At 41.8% G+C, this 20,324-nt stretch overlaps 1 protein-coding gene across 1 annotated transcript in view; it reads right to left on the bottom strand.

Moving 5' to 3' along the window:
* The window catches only part of LOC126175416 (juvenile hormone esterase-like), a 62,480-nt gene extending 42,585 nt beyond the window's left edge, over nucleotides 1-19,895 (bottom strand). The window contains exons 1-3 of the mRNA XM_049922214.1: nucleotides 19,751-19,895; nucleotides 10,141-10,275; nucleotides 3,802-4,078 (exon numbers count right to left, since the gene is read on the bottom strand). Of these exons, the coding sequence (XP_049778171.1) occupies nucleotides 3,802-4,078; nucleotides 10,141-10,275; nucleotides 19,751-19,813 (475 nt within the window). The 5' untranslated portion in view covers nucleotides 19,814-19,895. The remainder of the gene's footprint in view (nucleotides 1-3,801; nucleotides 4,079-10,140; nucleotides 10,276-19,750) is intronic.
* Between the last annotated feature and the right edge of the window lie 429 nt (nucleotides 19,896-20,324).

Raw genomic sequence — 20,324 nt, 5'->3', positions numbered from 1 at the left:
ACAAAGAAAATTTAATTAGTAAGCGCCAAAAACGATCAGGGTTTACACTTTAATAAGCTTTCCTTCGTAGGATTTTGTAAAAGACGTTGCCTTCATTTGACTGTTAACTGTTCATTTATTTTACACAATTATGATTTCTAATTTATAGCCATTCTAAAGCGCGTGCTGAACTGAAAACTAATAAAGCGTACATATCCTACAGGACACAAGAAAAATAATTTATTATGCATTTGAAAATATTAATCATACGTTGAAATATGTCTGACCTGTCAGTGAAACATCATCTTCAAACCAAAATGTTTCAGACCTGACACCAACTGCGCTGGGTTCTGAGAACATACGTAAGAGACATAATATGGCTTGCATTGTGCACAGTGAAAAGCCAATAACATGAATTATGGCGTTTCTAAGAGTCAGTATATTCCTGTGAGGTGCATTCGTCACTTCCGTTCATCAGCTGGCGTAAACGTAAGTTAAAACAGTGTCTGAGTGTTACGCGAGCGCCACACCCGAAGTGACGTGAGCCACATGATCTTTACATTATCAGAGGTATTACCAGGGAAAGGAAGGTGATTATTTATTTAGCTAAACGCTTTACATGTCCTTGTAATACACGTTGATAACAGTCTCTTACACGGGTATACTGTAATATCCCATACACACAGTACAAATGGAATCGTTTTAAATGCACAATGTGTTCCATCCCTCAGCCACCTCAACACCTCTCACTCGCCCTCAAGTCGTATTGTATTGTGGGGGCTTCGTATTTGAGCAATGTGGACAGAATGCCATTGGGCAGCTCTGACCCCAGATCTTCTAGTTTCTGATATTGTGGCTTTCCCGCCTTTTAACGTGGGTTATGCAAGTTGTCATACAGATGTGACATCTTTTATATAAGTCTTCACGAATGAGTCAATCACGATTTTATACTGTAACCACGCGATTCTTTTGAGATCAAAACTTTATTCTGCATCTAAAATGGTCATATTTAAACTGTTGAGTATGGAGAATTACAATGTGTGGGTCATATAGTGGTACCGCTTTGATACGGCCTAAGCCACTGTTTAGTCTTATGTTATCCTGTAATATGACTGGTCCATAAAACCCGAAATATGGTTTTTAGACGATGACATGTCACAGACAGGTGAGACATATTTCATCACGTAAGTAATGTTTTCAATAATTTCTTGTCCCTATGCCCTGCACTGTAAGGTACTTATATATATGCTTTGTTAATTTTCGCCGACCGCGGTGGTCTCGCGGTTCTAGGCGCGCAGTCCGGAACCGCGCGACTGCTACGGTCGCAGGTTCGAATCCTGCCTCGGGCATGGATGTGTGTGATGTCCTTAGTTTAGTTAGGTTTAAGTAGTTCTAAGTTCTAGGGGACTGATGACCACAGCTGTTAAGTCCCATAGTGCTCAGAGCCATTTGAACCATTTTTTGTTAATTTTCAGTTCAACATGCACTTGACAAAGGCCATAAAGCCGAAATCATGATTGTGAAAAATGTAAAATAAATGACCAATAGTCAAATTGAAGAAATCTCTTAAGGAAAAAGAACTTAACATCCCATGGCGCACATGACGTTACAGATTACAGTATGAGGGTAACCATGCGCATGTGCACGTTCTAGAGAAATTTAACGAACTAAGTAGCTGCATAATGAACATTTATTTAAGAGTTGGAACGTACTGATGAAACTGCATTTACATGGAGCACATATAGAAAGACTAATCCTACGGTTTCATACCATCAAACTATAATGATATATCAATTTTTTTAGTCAGCGATAATTGGTTGCATTAAGGAAACGCAACATGGACGCACAGGTGCTCACACACAAAGATTCAAACTCGTCGAGTAATGGAAAGCAAAGTTCACCACTTTCCATTGATAAAATAATCATCAAAGCCAAATGGTGCCTCACAGTGAACACAATCAGGGATGAAACTCCTTTCGCGGGCAAGTGCTCTACCATCAGAGCTACCGAAGCACGACTCACGCCCGGTACTCACAGCTTTACTTCTGCCAGTATCTCCACTCCTGAAAGAAAGGATACAGCGGAGACATGGCTTAGCCACAGCCTGGGGGATGTTTCCAGAATGAGATTTTCACTCTGCAGCGGAGTGTGCGCTGATATGAAACTTCCTGGCAGATTAAAACTGTGTGCCCGACCGAGACTCAAACTCGGGACCTTTGCCTTTCGCGGGCAAGTGCTCTACCATCAGAGGAGACGAGATACCGGCAGAAGTAAACCTGTGAGTACCGGGCGTGAGTCGCGCTTCGGTAGCTCTGATGGTAGAGCACTTGCCCGCGAAAGGCAAAGGTCCCGAGTTCGAGTCTCGGTCGGGCACACAGTTTTAATCTGCCAGGAAGTTTCATATCAGCTCACACTCCGCTGCAGAGTGAAAATCTCATTCTGGAAACAATCAGGGATGTTAACAGGCCATACGATACATAAAGTGAATCGTCCCCGATTAAGGACCCAGGTCAGTTCTATCTGAATTTACTTAAAAATTCACTGAGATCATCATTCACGAGAATTCCACCCCGCTCCTAAAGATGGAGTTTAATCGTTATAGTGAATCCTAACCCAAAATCGAAAAAACTCCCAATCATAAATCACTGTTCACATGTGTACATACACAGCCCGTCATACTTTCTTCGTTCACAGAGAAGCGACCGACCGTTGTGAGTCGTCTCGTCCGCCACCTGGTAAGTTCTATCAAAAATCTAAAATGCCTCAGCCCTGAGTACAGAGAGTCAACGGACATTTTAGGAGCGCACTCACCATTCACCAAGATCAGTTTGCGTGTAAGAGCAGGTGTCTCCCCCAGTGAGAAGGGGGGAGAGGTACCATCCTGTGATTTAGGCCTAAAATTTTCCGCTCTGCTCTTTAGCTGAAATTTTTAAAGTTGGCGACCCAACGCTTGGATTTAAAAACGCCAGTCGTGCAGACTGTCACCACAAGAGCTGGAATCAAAGCTTACATTCAACTGTTTTCCCAGGCTGCTGCTGGGGTACATTTTGGGCTTATTATCCATTGTAATTAAGATGAGAATAAATACACACAACTTAGGTTCCCACCCTGGCGTGGAACATAGGAGCAAATGTAGGCAGAGAAAGATACTTGATAATATTAGAGGCGAACTGATTCAAACTACCTCTCATAATCATTAGCCAATAACCTGTTAAAATGTGAATTAACTCGAAAGTACGAATTTGAACAGCGTAATAGCTTGCGTCGAACTATGCATATATCTGGTTTAGGAATAGCAATTCGTATTCGTACGTGTAACTCTAGACGAATTAACGATTGGAATCCTACGCTAGCTACGAATGACGCAGCTTTCCGTGACGATTGTTTTAATCTTGAGAGAATGCAGAATTTGATACTGGCAGTATTTAACAGAGAGAAGTAGTTTATCCTGCTGACCAGAATTTGTGAAACAATGTCTTTCAGAAAAGCTTCAACGTGTTACATATCTCTGTCGTACTTCCTCCGTTATCTTATCCTGCTCTAACGTTGTATCAGGTGGGAGGAAGCTCTTTACCATCAGTCTGTCTCACTCGTTCCGAAGATATCTGGACGGTTTTCAGCCGAAATATTGGCAGCAGGCAAAGGATGATTAGGGCTGAATTCCCATATTCCCGTGGATTAGTCACCAGACTCACTTAAGCTCGACAAACGAAGCAAAATGACTTGCTCTCATTTTCACTAAGCTTTCTTTTTGTACCACTTCTGCAAGACAACGTAAGTTGACCCTCCTGTAATATCAAATGACCGAGGACGCGTCCTTACCAAGTGGGCCCAGCCGATAGTTGATGGTTACGAGGATGACGCCATAGGAGACGAGGAAATCTGGACCGCTGGTGACGTTAGATCCGCTGCCGTTGACAAAAGCTCCGCCGTGCACCCACACGATCACGGGCAGCCCTGCATCCTCCTCTGGCAGTCCAGGCACGTACACGTTCAGGTAGAGGCAGTCCTCCGAGCCGCTGCCAGTCGCCTGCACGCAGTCGCTGCCGTACTGGGTGGCATCTCGGACTCCATCCCACCCACTTGCTGCAAGCGGCGGCTGTAGGCACCACAACACAGATAAATGAGTGATGTTTGACAATACGTAAAAGTACTTTGCGTTGAACTGTAGTTTATCTGCACATTGCAACCATATTTTTCAGTCTACACGCAATATAAGTACGTGATGGGTATCGTACTGCTGTTCATTGTCAAGCATAAGTTACACGCATAGGGTGTAATTTTTCGACTTTGTTGCTAACTTTTGTAACTGGCATTTTCATTTCACAGCAACCGTTTTAACAGACCTCTTTTGGCAAAGCTGTAAATAATTTTTTTGGGCATTCGATTGGTTGGTCGATGTATAGCGATGATCGATAATAAAAAACATACGCAAACTTAGATTGGAAAAGCAAGGGGAAAACTCTGAGATGGACAGTTATTGCAATTCTAACGCAAAACGTGGACTGGGTGAGGTTTGTGCCAACCAATTACCAACAGTTCCAGTGAGGTAAATGCTAGAGTGGCAGCATGAAGCGTTACTTTAATGGACACTGGTTAGCCTGCCGTAAGGACTACGAAAGAACAGTATGAAACTATGGTTTTAATTTACGTGTTGGTATCCTGGAAAAGTGGCAGGGTAAGTGGCAGGGTAAGCTCCATATCATTTTCCTGCAAGGAGAATCGATAGGAGAGCGTAAATCTGCTGAGGCGACTAAACTAAGACACCGATTCGCACCACCTCCAGGGATCGAATTAGCAGAATTTGTACAAGTATGGATCTGGATCAGTAGATGCTTTGGTTGAACAGAATGCACAAAATATTACAGGTTTTTTCTACTGTATGATTCTTTCATTTCACCTGCGACAAGCTTCTTTATCATATCCTGTTAGTGCATCAGTGTCATAAAGGCAACAAAGATTAAATTCATATACTCAGAGTGGCAATCAGTAGTTTAAATTAATACCATGAACTGCTTAGTAATCAAAAGATTCGTTAATACAATTTTCACTGAATGACGGAAGTTGTATTTTTCAGGAGTTATTATTTTCATAGCTGTGTTTAAATTAGTGTCATAAATTTATTCTTCTTTAGTGCTGTTTCTCAAGTCTATTAGTACCCATTTTATATTAGCGTTGTTGTGATTATGTTCCAAATTTAAGTAGAAAATGCCGTTAGGAACAGTATTTTCGGCAAAAGTAATGTTTTTCTATAAGTACAAGTTGCCATGGAGGCGTAGTTAGAGTTTCAAATGTCTGTTCACAACTGCCTTATAGAATTTGTAGTGTTTTAGTGAAGTCACTTATACTTACTTCTGTCTACTCACGTTAAGTGAAAATTGTGATGACTAACTAGATCAATGTTTGATTTTTGCTCTACATACGTAAAGCAAAGTAATACATCGATTAACGTTAGTGTATGCCTAAATTAGACTACGACCTTTCATTCTCTTTTCAGAATTATAAAAAATGGTTCAAATGGCTCTGAGCACTATGGGACTTAACAACTGAGGTCATCAGTCCCCTAGAACTTAAAATTACTTAAACCTAACTAATCTGAGGACATCACAACATCCATGCCCGAGGCAGGATTCGAACCTGCGACCGTAGTGGTCGCGCGGTTCCAGACTGAAGCGCATAGAACTTCTCGGCCACCCCGGCCGGCTGAGAATTACAGTGAATAGATTGTGAGGTGTAGACCATGCTGTTCTCACATGTCGTCGTATTTTTACCTGTATCACTCGGAAATTAACTATCAGACTGTGAGAATTTCCGGGAATGTATTGAAGCGCACGTATTCCGGTCGTGCCTAAAAAGGATCGGGTCATTATTTGAAAATCCAGGTAACATTTTCACAATCAGACAGGCCAGTACTAATATTGAAAGAGAGGCAAATATATCATAACAATATACGCAATAAAAAGAGTATTACGTATTAATTCTAATGAGAGGGAAATTTACTATCGCAACAAAACATGTCAACGTCACGTGTAAACCGGCCTAACGAGTTATTTCGTATGGAAAGTCCACGAAGTTAGAAAGTGTTGTAGTATGTGTGGACACGCTACGGCCTAAAGCTGAATGATTAAGTAAACGAACGATACTGACGTCACAAGACGTGAGTGATAGCTTCTCGTTTCTCTTGCCACGGAAAATTTTCAATGGTTTTTGTATCGACCGTCTTTGTTACCAAGTAAAGTATTCATTTTTTTGTACTGAAGACAATCAGCTACACGTGTCCTAGTCGTCGACATAATACCCGGGTGTGGCAGACCGAGCGCCGTGGACTCTCCAGTCATAGGTATTGTGCGCGCACTTCGATTTGCTCAATTTTAAAAGTTGTTGATGAATACAAGTAAGGATGTCCTGCTGCTCCTGACAGCCGCTGGTAGTGGAGCAGTGCAGCTCCCACCTCCCTCACACTGTTTGCTCACCAAACGGGTCTTAATAGTTCGAACCGAGCGCTTCCTTAAGCGGAAGAGCTACGTGGATCTATCACACAAACGTCCCATTTATATTTATTCCTGGTAGAACAAATTTTACTGTTTTCACCGGAATCTATGTTTACTGATGTTTCTGATTCACTTTTTCTGTTCCCCTCTATTGCTCGAGAACAGCCTGTACATTTTCCTTTTATTAGAAAAATTGGAACAGTTATGCTGCCATGTTAGTGGCCATATTCCTGTTGGTCTTTCGCCTTATAAAGTACTGTACTATACATTTATCTGGTTGAAATTTTAAAAATTGTAAACAATAAACAGAATTTTTATGCTTACAAGCATATTTTGCCATTGTCCCTACTACCTGTGACCGTAATATCCTAACTGAGTCTAAACTTCATGTGGCAGCCTTTACTATGGGTTTTACGATGCATTGTTGAGAATCTAATCGTTGAGATTAATTTTCGTTTACAAATAAAGCATTATTATTAGGAGTTTGTCACAGTAGAGCGAACGCGTTTCTTGTAAGGTAGATTTTCTGTAATGAGTTACAGAGTCTCCAACGAGGCAGAGATTCTTGTTGACCTTTTAATGAAGGATGAATTATCAGAGTTCAATGACTTGGAATCGAATCTCAGACAAGTTGAAGAGGTTTCAAATGAAGAAGAAACAGAGGACAATGAAGAACCAAACCACGTAGGAAATGTTCGAAATAAATTAGATGCAAATTCTGGTTGAGTTTGTCTTGCAGAGGCTCCAAGGCAATATGAAAGGGATTCTGCCAACATAGTCCGTGAACGTCAGGGACTAACTATTCCTGAAAAATTAATCAACACTTGCGAATCATTGATGACATTATTCACATCGCAAATTGTTAGGAAAGTTTTTGACCAAATAAATGAAGAAGCTAAAAGAAAAAAAAGTATCACCTACTACCGATTCTGAAATATATGCTTTGGCGGTAATTTTAATTTTCATAGGAGTCTACGATGACACCAATATTTTATTACCCGATTTAAGGAATAAGTATTGAGAAGAGCCGTATATTGACTAACTCTGTCTATGGCGAGCTTAGCAACATTCGAAAATTCTTCGTTTTGATGATAAGAACACCAATGCATAAAGACTTGTGACACACTCCTACCTCCGCGTGAAGTGTTTAAGGAACCGAACTTTAAATTCCCACAATACTTCGGAAGCGGACCTCACAATGCAGCTGATAAAATGCTGTGTTTTTTCAGAAGTCGTTGTCCATTTAAAGTCTTCCTAAAACACAAACCTGGGAAATATGGCATACTTGTTAAAATTGTTGATAGTACGGTTGAACGCCTACACGATAAAACGGAAATTTATGCTCCAAAAAACCGTAGACCTGCTTTTGGATGATGTCCATTTCAGACTGTGTGGCGACTGGTGCATCCGATAAAGAATAGAGGTTACATCACTACTGACGGTTTCTACACTTCTGTGGATTACTAACTTACCTTGGTCGGGACACTCGAATCCAATAGGAGACACACACCGCGAGAGCGTAAGGCGACAGCATTCAGAGAGCTATGTCCGTCCAGTTTGCATTCACAGATCCACTGACTAAGAAGCCTCCAGTAACAGTAGCCTCTCACACCGTAAAGGAAACACTGAAGAAAATTCTGATGATGTTGTTTACACAACGTGCTGCAGTCGTAGAAGCTGATGAGCCAAAAATGAAAACCCACATAAACGTAAATTACACTTCCACTAAAGGAGATGTGGTTGCCATAAAACAAATAGCTAGGACATACTCTACAAAAATGCTACGAGAAGATGGCCACTATCAGTTTTGTATAGGCTGCTTGACATAGCTATAACAAACGCTTGCACACTGTGCCTAATAGGAACGAAGGAAAACCAAATGCCAAAAAACTGTATCTGCATGAATTAGTCCTTGAAATTTTAAAAAAGACGTGTAGAAGAGGGGTCCAAGGACTTCACAAAACTCCAGTAGCCTATCATTTACGCTATGAGAGACATCCTTGCAAAGTAAGCAAAGATAAAATTACTCTAAATGAAACAATTAGCAAAGCAAGATGTTACATATGTTTGAGGAATAAAATTAACCAGAGAAGCGGAAATCACATAATAGAAGCCAAGTTAATGTGTGGAAGCTGTGGTCGTCATCTGTTTCAATGTCGTTCAAAATTAACTATTTTGTGTGCAGCTGGAGAATGTTATCTGTACACAACAGTATTCTCTCCGAATGAAAAGTGTTTCTTGAAAGTTTTCAATACATCTATCCTATATTTAAGTAATCATTTTTATTTATGTATTTTAAATATTCCCTCAAGGATAAAAATATGTTATTCAGTTATTAAATGAAATAATGTATACAGATTTAGAACAGCTTGTATATTCAAGTATGGGCCTTATGTTTCTAATTTATACAAATATTCATTATCTAAAATTTTACCTATTCCCTTGATATATTGCACTAGGGGAAAATAGTATATCAATTAATTCATTTTGGGCACGCTATAAGTTCCCAATTTTTTTTAGTGTAATGTCACTGAGCACTTTTAAAATGACCTGACGTTGCAAACATAAGAATTTTAAACAGTTATTACAAGACATATTGGCTACTGTAACACGGGCAAATTTTGGCCATGGTTGGTGTTCCACGTAACCTAATATACGTTGTGGCTCCTAAGGTTAAAAACCGAATCCTCTGACTGAAAGTAGTAGGTGATCACCTCTTTCTCTCTTCTTTCATTTGACTTGTATTCCATTACACACCATTGTAACGTTTCTTCTAGCGTCCTTTTGATACCCCCGTATCATTGTAACTGCCTCTATTGCACTGAATTAGGCCTTGAACTTTTGGAACCACATGCAGAAGAGCGATCCAAGGACTTCAAAGAACTCCAATTGCCTATCATTTACGCTATGAGAGACGTCCTTGGAAAGTAATCAAAGACAAAATTACTGTAAACGAAACAATTAGGACAGCAGGATGTTACACATGATTGAAGAATACAGTTAACCAGAGAAATGATTTTTAAACGTTCATTCAGTCTCTGCTTACTTAATTTTTTTCATCTCTCTTGATGTCATTGCCGAATGTATCCAGAAATCTGTGTATGGATGTAGCGATTTTCGATTTAGTTTTCAGTTCTATGCAGAAGCTTCTAAATCACGTGTCGTGTCTAATAATGTCTCTAATTTTTGTTTCATATGTTCATGTTTTAATATCAGTATGTGCTCTATCTAGAAAATTTCATTTATTATAGTCATCTTTCCCCAATTTATTCTTTATTTAATTTATCTGTACCGTTTCACACCCATTCTAATTTTCCCGTTATTTACATTTGTCAGTGGCTACTACGTGTTTCAGCCCTTCATCGAACACTGCCACTATAGTTATTCAACCAGTTACCACATATTTAGTACTGGTGATGCTCACATTTAGACCCTATTTCATACATAGAATTGTACGAAATTACAGTAAAAGTAACACATCTCTTGTTTACAGCAACCGTGTGTATTTAGTGGTCAGATAGTAATTATGCACACAGACTGTGTAATTCGATATTAAACCTTCGTTTCTGCTTCCATTCTGTTTTTCCCACCTTCACACTACAGTCAAATTTTCAGTACCGTTTTCAGTTCTTCAGTGTTTTATGTATTTTCACTCAACGGAGACCCTTACCTGGAAGCGGAGATCTCCAACTGGGGGCTCAGCGTACGGGATGCCCAGGAAGGCTGTGTAAGACGTGTTATAGACGCTGGTAAGAACAGTTCCTTGGAGAGTACCCTGCTCTATGGTCACCAGCACGTCCTCTCCCTGCAAGAAATGTTAATGACGAGTTCATACGCAACGAATTTGTATGTGTTTACACTGACAACAATAGTTGCGAATGTTTCTTCCAAATAACTAACATCAATGCTACTTTAAATCACATAATAAATTCGGCCGCTCTGGGCATGTTGTACAGTTCAGTTCAGAGGTAACTAATGAGATATCTGTGGTAATATAGCGTAGATTGGTACTAATTATTCGTCGCAGCGTGTCATATGCTCTTCAGTATTAAAAAACTTCTAATGTTCCTTCCATAAAACAATCAAGTGAGGGAATTCTGAGTTGAAATAATTACAATAATCTATACTCATCTAACTCACTGTTATTCTTACAGTGTTATTGCCAGTTATTAATGCAGAGAAAATTTACGCGCACTTTATTAGTAGATTTAAATGATACTTTGTGGCTCGACTAGCAGCTCATTATCATTCATGACATATCAGTATACGTATGTAATAATGTATTCTGGATATATAATTACACAAATAGAAATGAGGTATCTTTCAGAAAAGGTCTGGTAACGGTGCACTGAGCTTGTATGACCGTCAGAATTATGGGACGTTGTCGATTAGAGAATTAAATAACATAATCTACAAGCTGAGACGTAAACCTACCAAATTCTGATTTGAATAAACTAAAAAGCAACTGCATGGTACCTGAGAAACATGTGTAGAAATTAATGTGAGCATATATGTGGCAGGTACACACATAACGAAATGAAATAGGATGAGGATAGTAATTTCTCTTTTTTACCTTCAGAAGTCTAGTAGTGTCTCCTGAAAGAGAAAATCGCTTTCGAATTAATTTAGAATATATTCTATGGCCTTCATTATTTAACTTTTGTATCAGAGAACAAATATGGCAGAAACAGGAAATTTTTGAACAGATGCCGTGCAAGTACGGCATCTGTAAATGACTCTGGACTAGCTACTTCTCACAAGCGTTTGGTCATATTGTTACGTAAGTTCGGTAGAAGACCACGACATGTAACTTAATATACCCTGCCCAGTCATATTAATGCGAACAATTAATGCGAATAATTTATGCGCAGTAAGAGTCGATGAGGTTCTGGAAGGTACCGACAGGCATAGGGAGCCATGCCAGCTCCAGTGACGTGGTCAGATCCGTTTGGTTTCTCTGATGGGGACCCATGGCGCAAACAGCCCGTTCTTGGTGGTTCCACAGATTCTCGATTGCTTTTAAATCCAAGGAGTTTGCTGACCAGGGAAGTACAGTACACTCATCCTCGTGCCCTTCGAATCTTGTACATACAATGATAACTGTGTGACTTGCAATGTCTTGCTGGTAGATGTCTTTGTGCCGAGGAAAAATAAACTGCATATAAGGGTGGACACTTAAGGATCGATGCATAATTGTGTTGATACCTGTGCCTTTCACAATGACAGGATCACTCAGGAAATGCCACGAAAATATTCCCCAGACCATAACGCTCCCTCCAACACCCTGGACCCTTGCGAGAATTTTTGCAGCGTGTTTGCTTTCAGACGTTCACACCCTTCACATCTATGGCCATCCGTCCGACAGAGCACAAAACGTGATTCATCCGAAAAAGCCATGTGTCGCCACTCTGTGGACACCAGTTCGGCACTGACGTGCAAACTCCAGCCTTCGTCGCCGAACGTTCGCTGAACGGTCTTTGAGGGAACACTGTTGGTGGCCCTTCGTTGATCTTGGCTGATCGTTGCGCAACAGTTACACAGCTATTCGTCCGTACATATCTTCGCAGCTGACGTTGACTCCAGTCATCTGTGGTCCGTAGCGCGCCATAGTTGCCTAGGCGACTGTTTTGGATAGCGTCGTTTTTCCGTACACGGTATAACGAAGGGAGCTGTGGGAGGGGGACGGAGGAGTTGTGGGTCACTCCAGGATCATAAGTGTTCCCTTGATCCTTCAGTCAGCCTTACAATATCTGAGCAAGTCCACGTTGAGTGTGCAGTAGGCAATTGGAAACCTGCACTATGTGCAACTAGTACCTACGGAAGAACACATGCATACATAGAAGGGATAGAAAAAGTAAGTGATAAATCAGAACCATAGAGATGGAAGTAGTGAGATAATTTAAAATAGCTGCAATGACGTGTATAATTATTTTATTTATGTTATAGAACACTTATGATCCTTTGGATGAATATGGGAATCCTGTTGACGAGAAACAAGTAACATATTCAGCTGAAAAAGACGAAATTTTCTTAAACCTCAATATGTAACACACCTTTCCAAAGGAGATATTTTTCTATAAAATTTTGTGTAAAGACCTGCAACCAGAGAATCGATGTTCATACACTTCCGGAAAAAATAGCACATCCTTTTAGAGGTCTCCAGTTCACTCAAGATTTATTGTTGCAACAAAATGATTACGTTTACAGGTTAACAGCACAAGCGGTTCTGAGGTAACAGGCATTGGCCCATGCTGCAACATCCATACATGTACGTGGTGTAGACTCCAATGGTGGCAGTCCTGGGACTCTGGCATTCACTCGAACGAACAGACGGTGAATACTGTGTGGGATACGTTATGCGACACACACTCGATCTGTTCAAGTAATCCTGTAAGAGTTATTGGTAGACAAGTCGTACGAGTCACTTCTCTTCCCAGCATATCCCACCCATGCTCGACTGGAAAAAAGTCTGAAGACTGTGCTGGACAACGTAGCTGTTGCTCGTCCTGCAGATCACGTTTAGTTTCGCGGGCAGTGTGTGGCCGAGCATTATCCCGCTGGAACAACACATCACCTTCCTGCTGGAAGAATGACAAAACAAGGTATCTAACAACATTCCGCGTACCGAGTGTTAATTAGTGTCCCGTCCAGAAACATCAAAAGTGAACGAGAGTTGTAGCTTATCGCGCACCAGACCATAAGTTCTGAGGTGGGGGCAGTGTGCCTCGACAAGTGCGCTCTACGAGACAGCGCTTAACAGGTCTACGTTCATCCGCGCATACGACCATAGCATTGAAGACCACAGCGCGTCATTCCATCTTTCAAGTGATCCTCTGATGGCACCAGTCGTACCGTGCATGTCGATGCCCTGGCATGAGTGCAAGAGGTACTAGGGATGTGTGTGTTCGTAGTCTCATTGCTAATAACTGGTTCCCAACAATTTACGTTGTTACGTCTGGGCTCCCAATCTCTCTTATCTGTCCTGTGGCAGCTGTACGATCTGCCGCTCCTGCCCTTACATAAGATCGTCCTTGCAGTCGTTTATGCTGTCTGGACGTCCAGAAGCTCGTCTACGAGTGTGAGAAATTCAATGTGACCGCTGATACCAGCACCGTTGCATAACTAACGCAGCACGTCCCTCTTGTGAAGCAATTCTCCGAAAGTACCACCCCGCCACTCAGAAGGCCACAGTTCTTTTAAACCCACTCAGTTGGCTGTAGGAATCACGAGTGCGTCTCTGCTGCATGTTGCCTGTTTACTTCACTCGTCTGCGCTACACCGAGCCCTCTGGCTGTGAGCATTCCCTATTCAAGGGTAGACGGATGACTCTCTGGTAGCTATGCCACTACGCTATCTGTTGGCGGACGAAGCTGAAACTATTTATCAGCTACTATCCCACGGGTGACATGTGCTATCATGGGATCCAAATTGACGTCGTCTTTCCAGGTGTACAATTTTTTTTCCGGCACTGTACTTGCGAACCCTTCAAGTTTTTTTAAAGAGCTGCTAGGAGAAGCCAGGCTGTTCGCACTTGCTCTTCTGGTTCCAGATATTCTAATGTACGCATCGGGGGCTGTAGTTGTAAATGATTCTTAATATAAGAACTCACGTTGAGTTAACAACGTGCTACATCTTCATTAATCTATCAGATGATATATTTATTTCAGTGTCCACCTGCTTGGCTGAGTGGTAACTTGCTTGCCTCCCAAGCAGCGGACTGTGGTTCGATTCCCGACCAGGTTGGAAATTTTCTCCGCTCGTGGATTGACTTTTGTGTTGCCCTCATCGACGTTTCATCCTCATCACCGGCACGCAAGTCGTCCAATGTCTCGTCGACTGAAATAAGGCTTGCACTTGGCGTCCGAACTTCCCCGTTACTGGCAAAATTGTAAACACCATCCTACTGGAGGCAGGAATAAACCGAGTGGAACGCCAGCAGTACATGCTCGCATCAGAACCGATGGGCGAGAACCATCGGACACCAGCAGTGCGTCGACATACGAACTTTCCTCACACATTGGATACCGTGAGGAGCGCTCTCATGTGACGGTGGAACAATCCTGACCAGTAACGGGTTGAGCTCCTTGTATACTGCGTGACAGGAAGATCCAGTAGAGTTACAGCACTCGGAATATTTCAACTGGGATCTGAATGCTATCAAACGGTAATATTTTATTTCATAAATGTGCAAAGATTACAGCAACTGTCCCAATCACGTTTAATCTTTTGCACAGAATATTCATGCTTCGAGTTTACACTGAGGTGACGAAAGTCATGGGATACAGATATGAACATAGATGCCGACAGTATTGCGTACACAATGTATAACAGGGCATTGCATTATCGGAGCTCTTATTTGTACCCAAGTGATTCATGTGAAAAGGTTTTCAACGTAATTCTGGCTACATGACGGGAAATAATGGACTTTGAAGGTGGAAAGGTCGTTGGAGCTAGTTGCAAGAGCCTTTCCACATCAGATATCGTTAGGTAATACAATATTCCGAGTCCACAGTGTTGATAAATCGCCGACAATACCAAATTTCAGGCATTACCTCTCACCACGGGCAGCGCAGTGGCCGATGACATTCACTTAATGACCGAGAACACTGGAGTTTGCGTAGAGTTGTCAGTGCTAACAGACAAGCAATACCTCTGAAATAATCGCAGAAATCAATATGGAACGTACGATGAACGTACTGATAGGGCAGTGCGGGGAAATTTTACGTTAATGGGCTATGACAGCTGACGACCGATGCGAGTGCCTCTCAGCACGACATAGCCTGCAGCGAATCTCCTCGGCTCGTGACCATATCGGTTGGACCCGAGATTGCTGGGAAACCGTGGCCTGATCAGGTGAGTCCCGATTTCAGTAGGTAAGCATTGATGGTAGGGTTCGAGGGTATTAGCGGACCCCCACTAAGCATTGGTCCCAAGTTGTCAACAAGGCAATGGTGATGGCTCCGCAATAGTGTACGCTGTGTTTACATGTAATACACTGGATACCCTGATCCAGTTGATCATTGACTGCAAATGGTTATGTTCAGGTACTTGTAAACAATTTTCAGCCATTCATGGACATCACAATGGTTCAAACGGCTCTAAGCACTATGGGACTTAACATCTGAGGTCATCAGTTCCCTAGACTTAGAACTACGTAAACCTAACTAACCTAAGAACATCACCCACATCCATGCCCGAGGCAGGATTCGAACCTGCGACCGTAGTAGCCTCGTGGTTCCGGACTGAAGCGCGTAGAACCGCTCGGTCATAGCGGCCGACCCATGGACTTCATGATCTCAAACAACAATGGAATTTTTATGCATAGCAATGCGCCCTGTCACTGGACCACAATTGTTCGCGATTGGTTTGAAGAACGTTCTAGACAATTCGAGGGAACGATTTGGCATTCCAGCTCCCCCGACATGAATCCCATCGAAGATTTATAGGTCATATAGGTCATAATAGAGAGGTCAGTACGTGGAAAAAATCCTGCACTGACAACATTTTCTCTATTATGGATGGCTCAGGAGACAGTATGGCTACATTTCTGCAACAGAAGACTTTCAACGACTTGTGAGAAAATGAAACGCCCTCAGCCATCCTTATGATTTTACTTATTTTGTGGCTAAGAGTTTCGGCGCTTCAATGCAGCATCTTCAGGCTGTAGTTGATGATGAAGGGGTTGACACGATCCAACGACTTGGCGAGCCCGTGCCACGTCGAGTTACTATACTACATTAGGCAAAAGGAGGTGCGACACGATATTAAGAGGTATCGCACGACTTTCGTCACTTCAGTGAATTAAAACGTTGTTTAAAAATTGCAAATAATAATCAATGTCTTTCTTATAACTAACATTCAATCTGCAGTATTGCACGAACTCTTTGTGATAATGTTCTGAACATGGATCCTCTCTAACCGAAATCTTATCTGGGTGTTGTGTGACGTCCTTAGGTTAGTTAGGTTTAAGTAGTTCTACGTTCTAGGGGACTGATGACCATAGATGTTAAGTCCCATAGTGCTCAGAGCCGAAATCTTATAACATACCTGAAGTTCTCCACTGTTAATTCAAATTTATAGTGTATTCGTCTTGAGCATAGTATTTTCATTATTAGTGTGAGTGTAGTACGTCTGAGAGCGACTTTATTCCAGTTTTTCTCTACATTCTGTTGATGACGATCTTTGGCGCTACATTGCCACGTGCGTTGTAATCATGGTTGTTGTACTTTTATTTGATAACATTTGTCTTATTCGGAGAAATGAATGCGGCATGTTGGTTAACAGATCCTTTCAGCTAGATCATTGGAGAAGGCAGAGTCCAACAGATTGGCAGTGAACATCACTCTAGCAATCTTAAAAATAAAAGAACGCCCTGCTCTGTGTTTTGGTTACCGCCCGTCCAGACTACTGAGCCACGTGATGAAGGTATCTAAACGAATTCTCGAGACAGCTCAAGTCACGAGAAACCACACCATATTAGTGAAAAACATTAGCACAATTGACGCAGTCTATGTTGCATGGCTGCTGATAGAAAAAATAATGCCAAATGAACCAGCTACTGTATCTCGCTTTTCTAGAACCTGGGAAGACCTTCGAGCGGGTACCGCATGACCTTATGTGGTTACCGCTTAGAGAATAAAGCTTCCCATAGTACCTTGTTAACTGGGTACGGCCTCTGTATGTTGAATCGAGGTATATCCAAGTGGCTGCGGAAGCATTCGCATGATAATAGGAGTCCACCAGGGGTCGGCCTCATCACCACTGCTGTTCATTTTTGTGGTGGACACTGCAACATCATTCCCACTACCGTGCCCACTTCTCTATGCTGGGGATGTCATGTTATCTGCGTGGAACAAGTTTGATCTACAGTGAAAAGCACAAGAATGGAACGACCGACTTGTACAATATGGTCTGCGGCTCAACGAAAACCAAGTACATGACAACGACAAGTTGTGACCATCAGTGCTGACGCAGAAGAAAATCATAAAGTGTCCTACAACTTATGTTAAAGGCATAATATCAAATGCTTGATAATGGCATTAAAGACCGAAACCTGGGTTGTATTTAAATAAACAATAAAACTGTCAAATGGTGGCGTGTTCCTTTAAAAAATATTGTATGACTGTTGCTCAGCAACATCAGTAACTGTTTAAGTACGTCGGCTCTACAATCACCAGCGACGGCCAACTTACAGGTGAGGTCAAGGACGCAGACAGTCTGGATGAGGTAGTGAGCAACAGCAGAAGTCACACACGATCTTCGAATTAAGGACTACCGGAAGTCAATGATTTACCGGACAATCACCCGTCTTCTTCCTCTCTACGGCACAGAGTGTGCGCCAGCTACGATAGATACGAAGGGGAGGGGGGGACGTCATGGAGAATAAAATGTATAGGTGGATAGGTGGAATCACTTGATTGTACCACGTTTCAAACGACAATATCAAGAAATGTTTTGGAGGGTACCTATCCAGAAGAAAATGCGAAAAAGCCATCTGTGATGTTTGGGACATGTGATGCAGACAGAGTGATGCAGTTAGAATAGCAAAGGCAGCACACACAGCGGAAGCCATAGAAACCAGACTCAATGAACGATCAAAACAGCGATGGGCCGACACTTCGCTCTACGATCTGAAGGCTGTAAATCTCCGTCGTCGTATAGCCCACGATCGAAAGAAGTGGAGCCAGGTGGGACAAACACTAATCTGGATACTGAGTGATCTTTTTGGGTACAACATTTCATTCAGTAAAACTATCTTCCTTTCTTTTTACAATGTAATACCATGTAAATTATTGGGCCCATAAATAAAAAATTAGTGCCATTTAAAAGGCTAAAACTACTGTCATTGAGCTAATATATGCAGATCCGAGAATTTGTAAATAATGTCATGTTAACAGGCTAATTACTATCTAGTTTTCATGGTACTCCTGAGCAAATTAAAAGTTATTACCTGAAGTGTGATACTAATTGCTCTCGTAGGCCAACGGTTCCTTCCATTAATTATATGAGCCATTACGCTGTAATATTAACTGTGTGTCATCTATAAAGGAAAATTTTCTGTGTTTTGTCAAAATCTGTGGTCCGAATCCGTGGGAGGTCAATACCTTCGATCATCGGCTGTTGAAGCCTGTGCAGTGCATTTGTGTCCATGTAGTGCTACAACACGGGTTCCTGTCGTCTCACATTCAAATCGGCTTCGATCTGATTCGCAATAGACTGTAGATGGCCCCCTTATGGCACTGCAGAGACGGTCTGGCGTCGGTTCGTCAAATAGTTGCGGGCGGCGTGTGAAAACATTGTCGCTACGATACTGAAGATTCACCCTAGACAATACTATCCTCTGAAATCCGTTTCTGTGCGTAACTCCGATATGCTATGACCTAGGCGTTTTACTCCGGTTACGATACCGTTTAATTGGGATTTGTTATCGTATTCTCTATCCATCTCTCCGTAACACACTGCTCAGATATAATGTCTCACTAGCACTATAAGCCATATCTGGCCGCAGCATTCCGACGTCGCATATGGCAAATATTTAAGCGGGACAACTCATCTCCTGACTTTGCGTCATCAGTTTATATGAAGCTCGCAGTATGGCATCGTTCACGTTCCTGTTACTGGGCCATGAACATGGAACGCTACTGTCATTCACTGCTAACGGCAAGTGTTTCAGTTTTCGTAATTGCTAATAAGGGAAAACCAGAAAACCAACAGAACGTGAAACACAGCAGAGAGCTTTCACTTTTCTTGACTAGCTGGATTCTGCACCATGTTGCCAGTAAGCAAACACTGCCAACAGCTTCAAGCGGATATCTTCGTGTGTCGGAGTCGGTAACTTCACAAAGTCAATTTACACTATAAATAAACTCGTCCATCAAATATCTCAAACGTGATGGTGTGGCTATAAACATTCTCTCTTTCGACTTTCGGCGAGGATGTAACCTTTCGATACTGAAGGTAAATGCTTCAAGTTATCTTGGACCTAATGTCATTCAAGGGCTCCAAAATAAAACTTACCTCCAGTCACATACCTAACTTCTAAACTCACCGCAAGAAAGACATAATGTGACTGCGTAAAGTAGACATTGTTTGGCTAAATGTAAGTGTACTTACTACAGATTCACACATGCCATTAACTGTGTAGCATTGCTAGCCTACGTTGGTAATCACAAGAATTGTCTTTAGGATGGACCCAAATGTTTAGGACACAGGGATCTTATAACTCTTACAACTATTCATAAATGTAAATGCGAGCGTGGAATAAATGTGAGAAAACCAACCTTGATGAAGGTCGCTGCACAGAGCAACAGACTGGTTATTACAATTAACAGCACAGGCCTCATGTTGCAAACTCTTCAACACCTCCTCTGCTCTCCAGAAATGAACATCAGCGTATATGTTTCAAGCAGAACACATTTTGTGTGCGTGTGGGTGTGTGTGTTTCCGCCGTTCGTGCCCCTCTATTCACGTTGATGAGATATTTTGATACCAGCCGGCGTCACCGTCTTAATGGCTATTGTGCTGCGTAGACGTTCAGCTGTTGCTAGAACGCAATTGTGTTTTCTCGAGACAGATGTTTCTGCACGTCATAGTCGTTTCGCTCAGACTGTTCGCCTCATCTTCTATCAGCACCGAGGAGAACTTTTTCCGCGTGAACCAATGTATCATTAAATGAAAGACGAATTTTTTCGACGTACTTAACTACATGCTAAGGATAGAATGCCTTAATGACCGTGATAATGAAAGGCACAATAATACGAGACATGTTCAAGTAATTCACTGTATCTGTTTTGTAAAGTAATTTGAGTCCGGTACTTTTTGTTCGGATGAACAGAAATGATGTCAGAACTTTAT

Source organism: Schistocerca cancellata, chromosome 3 (genome assembly GCF_023864275.1).
Source record: "Schistocerca cancellata isolate TAMUIC-IGC-003103 chromosome 3, iqSchCanc2.1, whole genome shotgun sequence".
Taxonomy (NCBI): Eukaryota; Metazoa; Arthropoda; class Insecta; order Orthoptera; family Acrididae; genus Schistocerca; species Schistocerca cancellata.
Note: the sequence above shows the minus strand (reverse complement) of the source record. Positions and strands in the feature narration are given on the sequence as shown.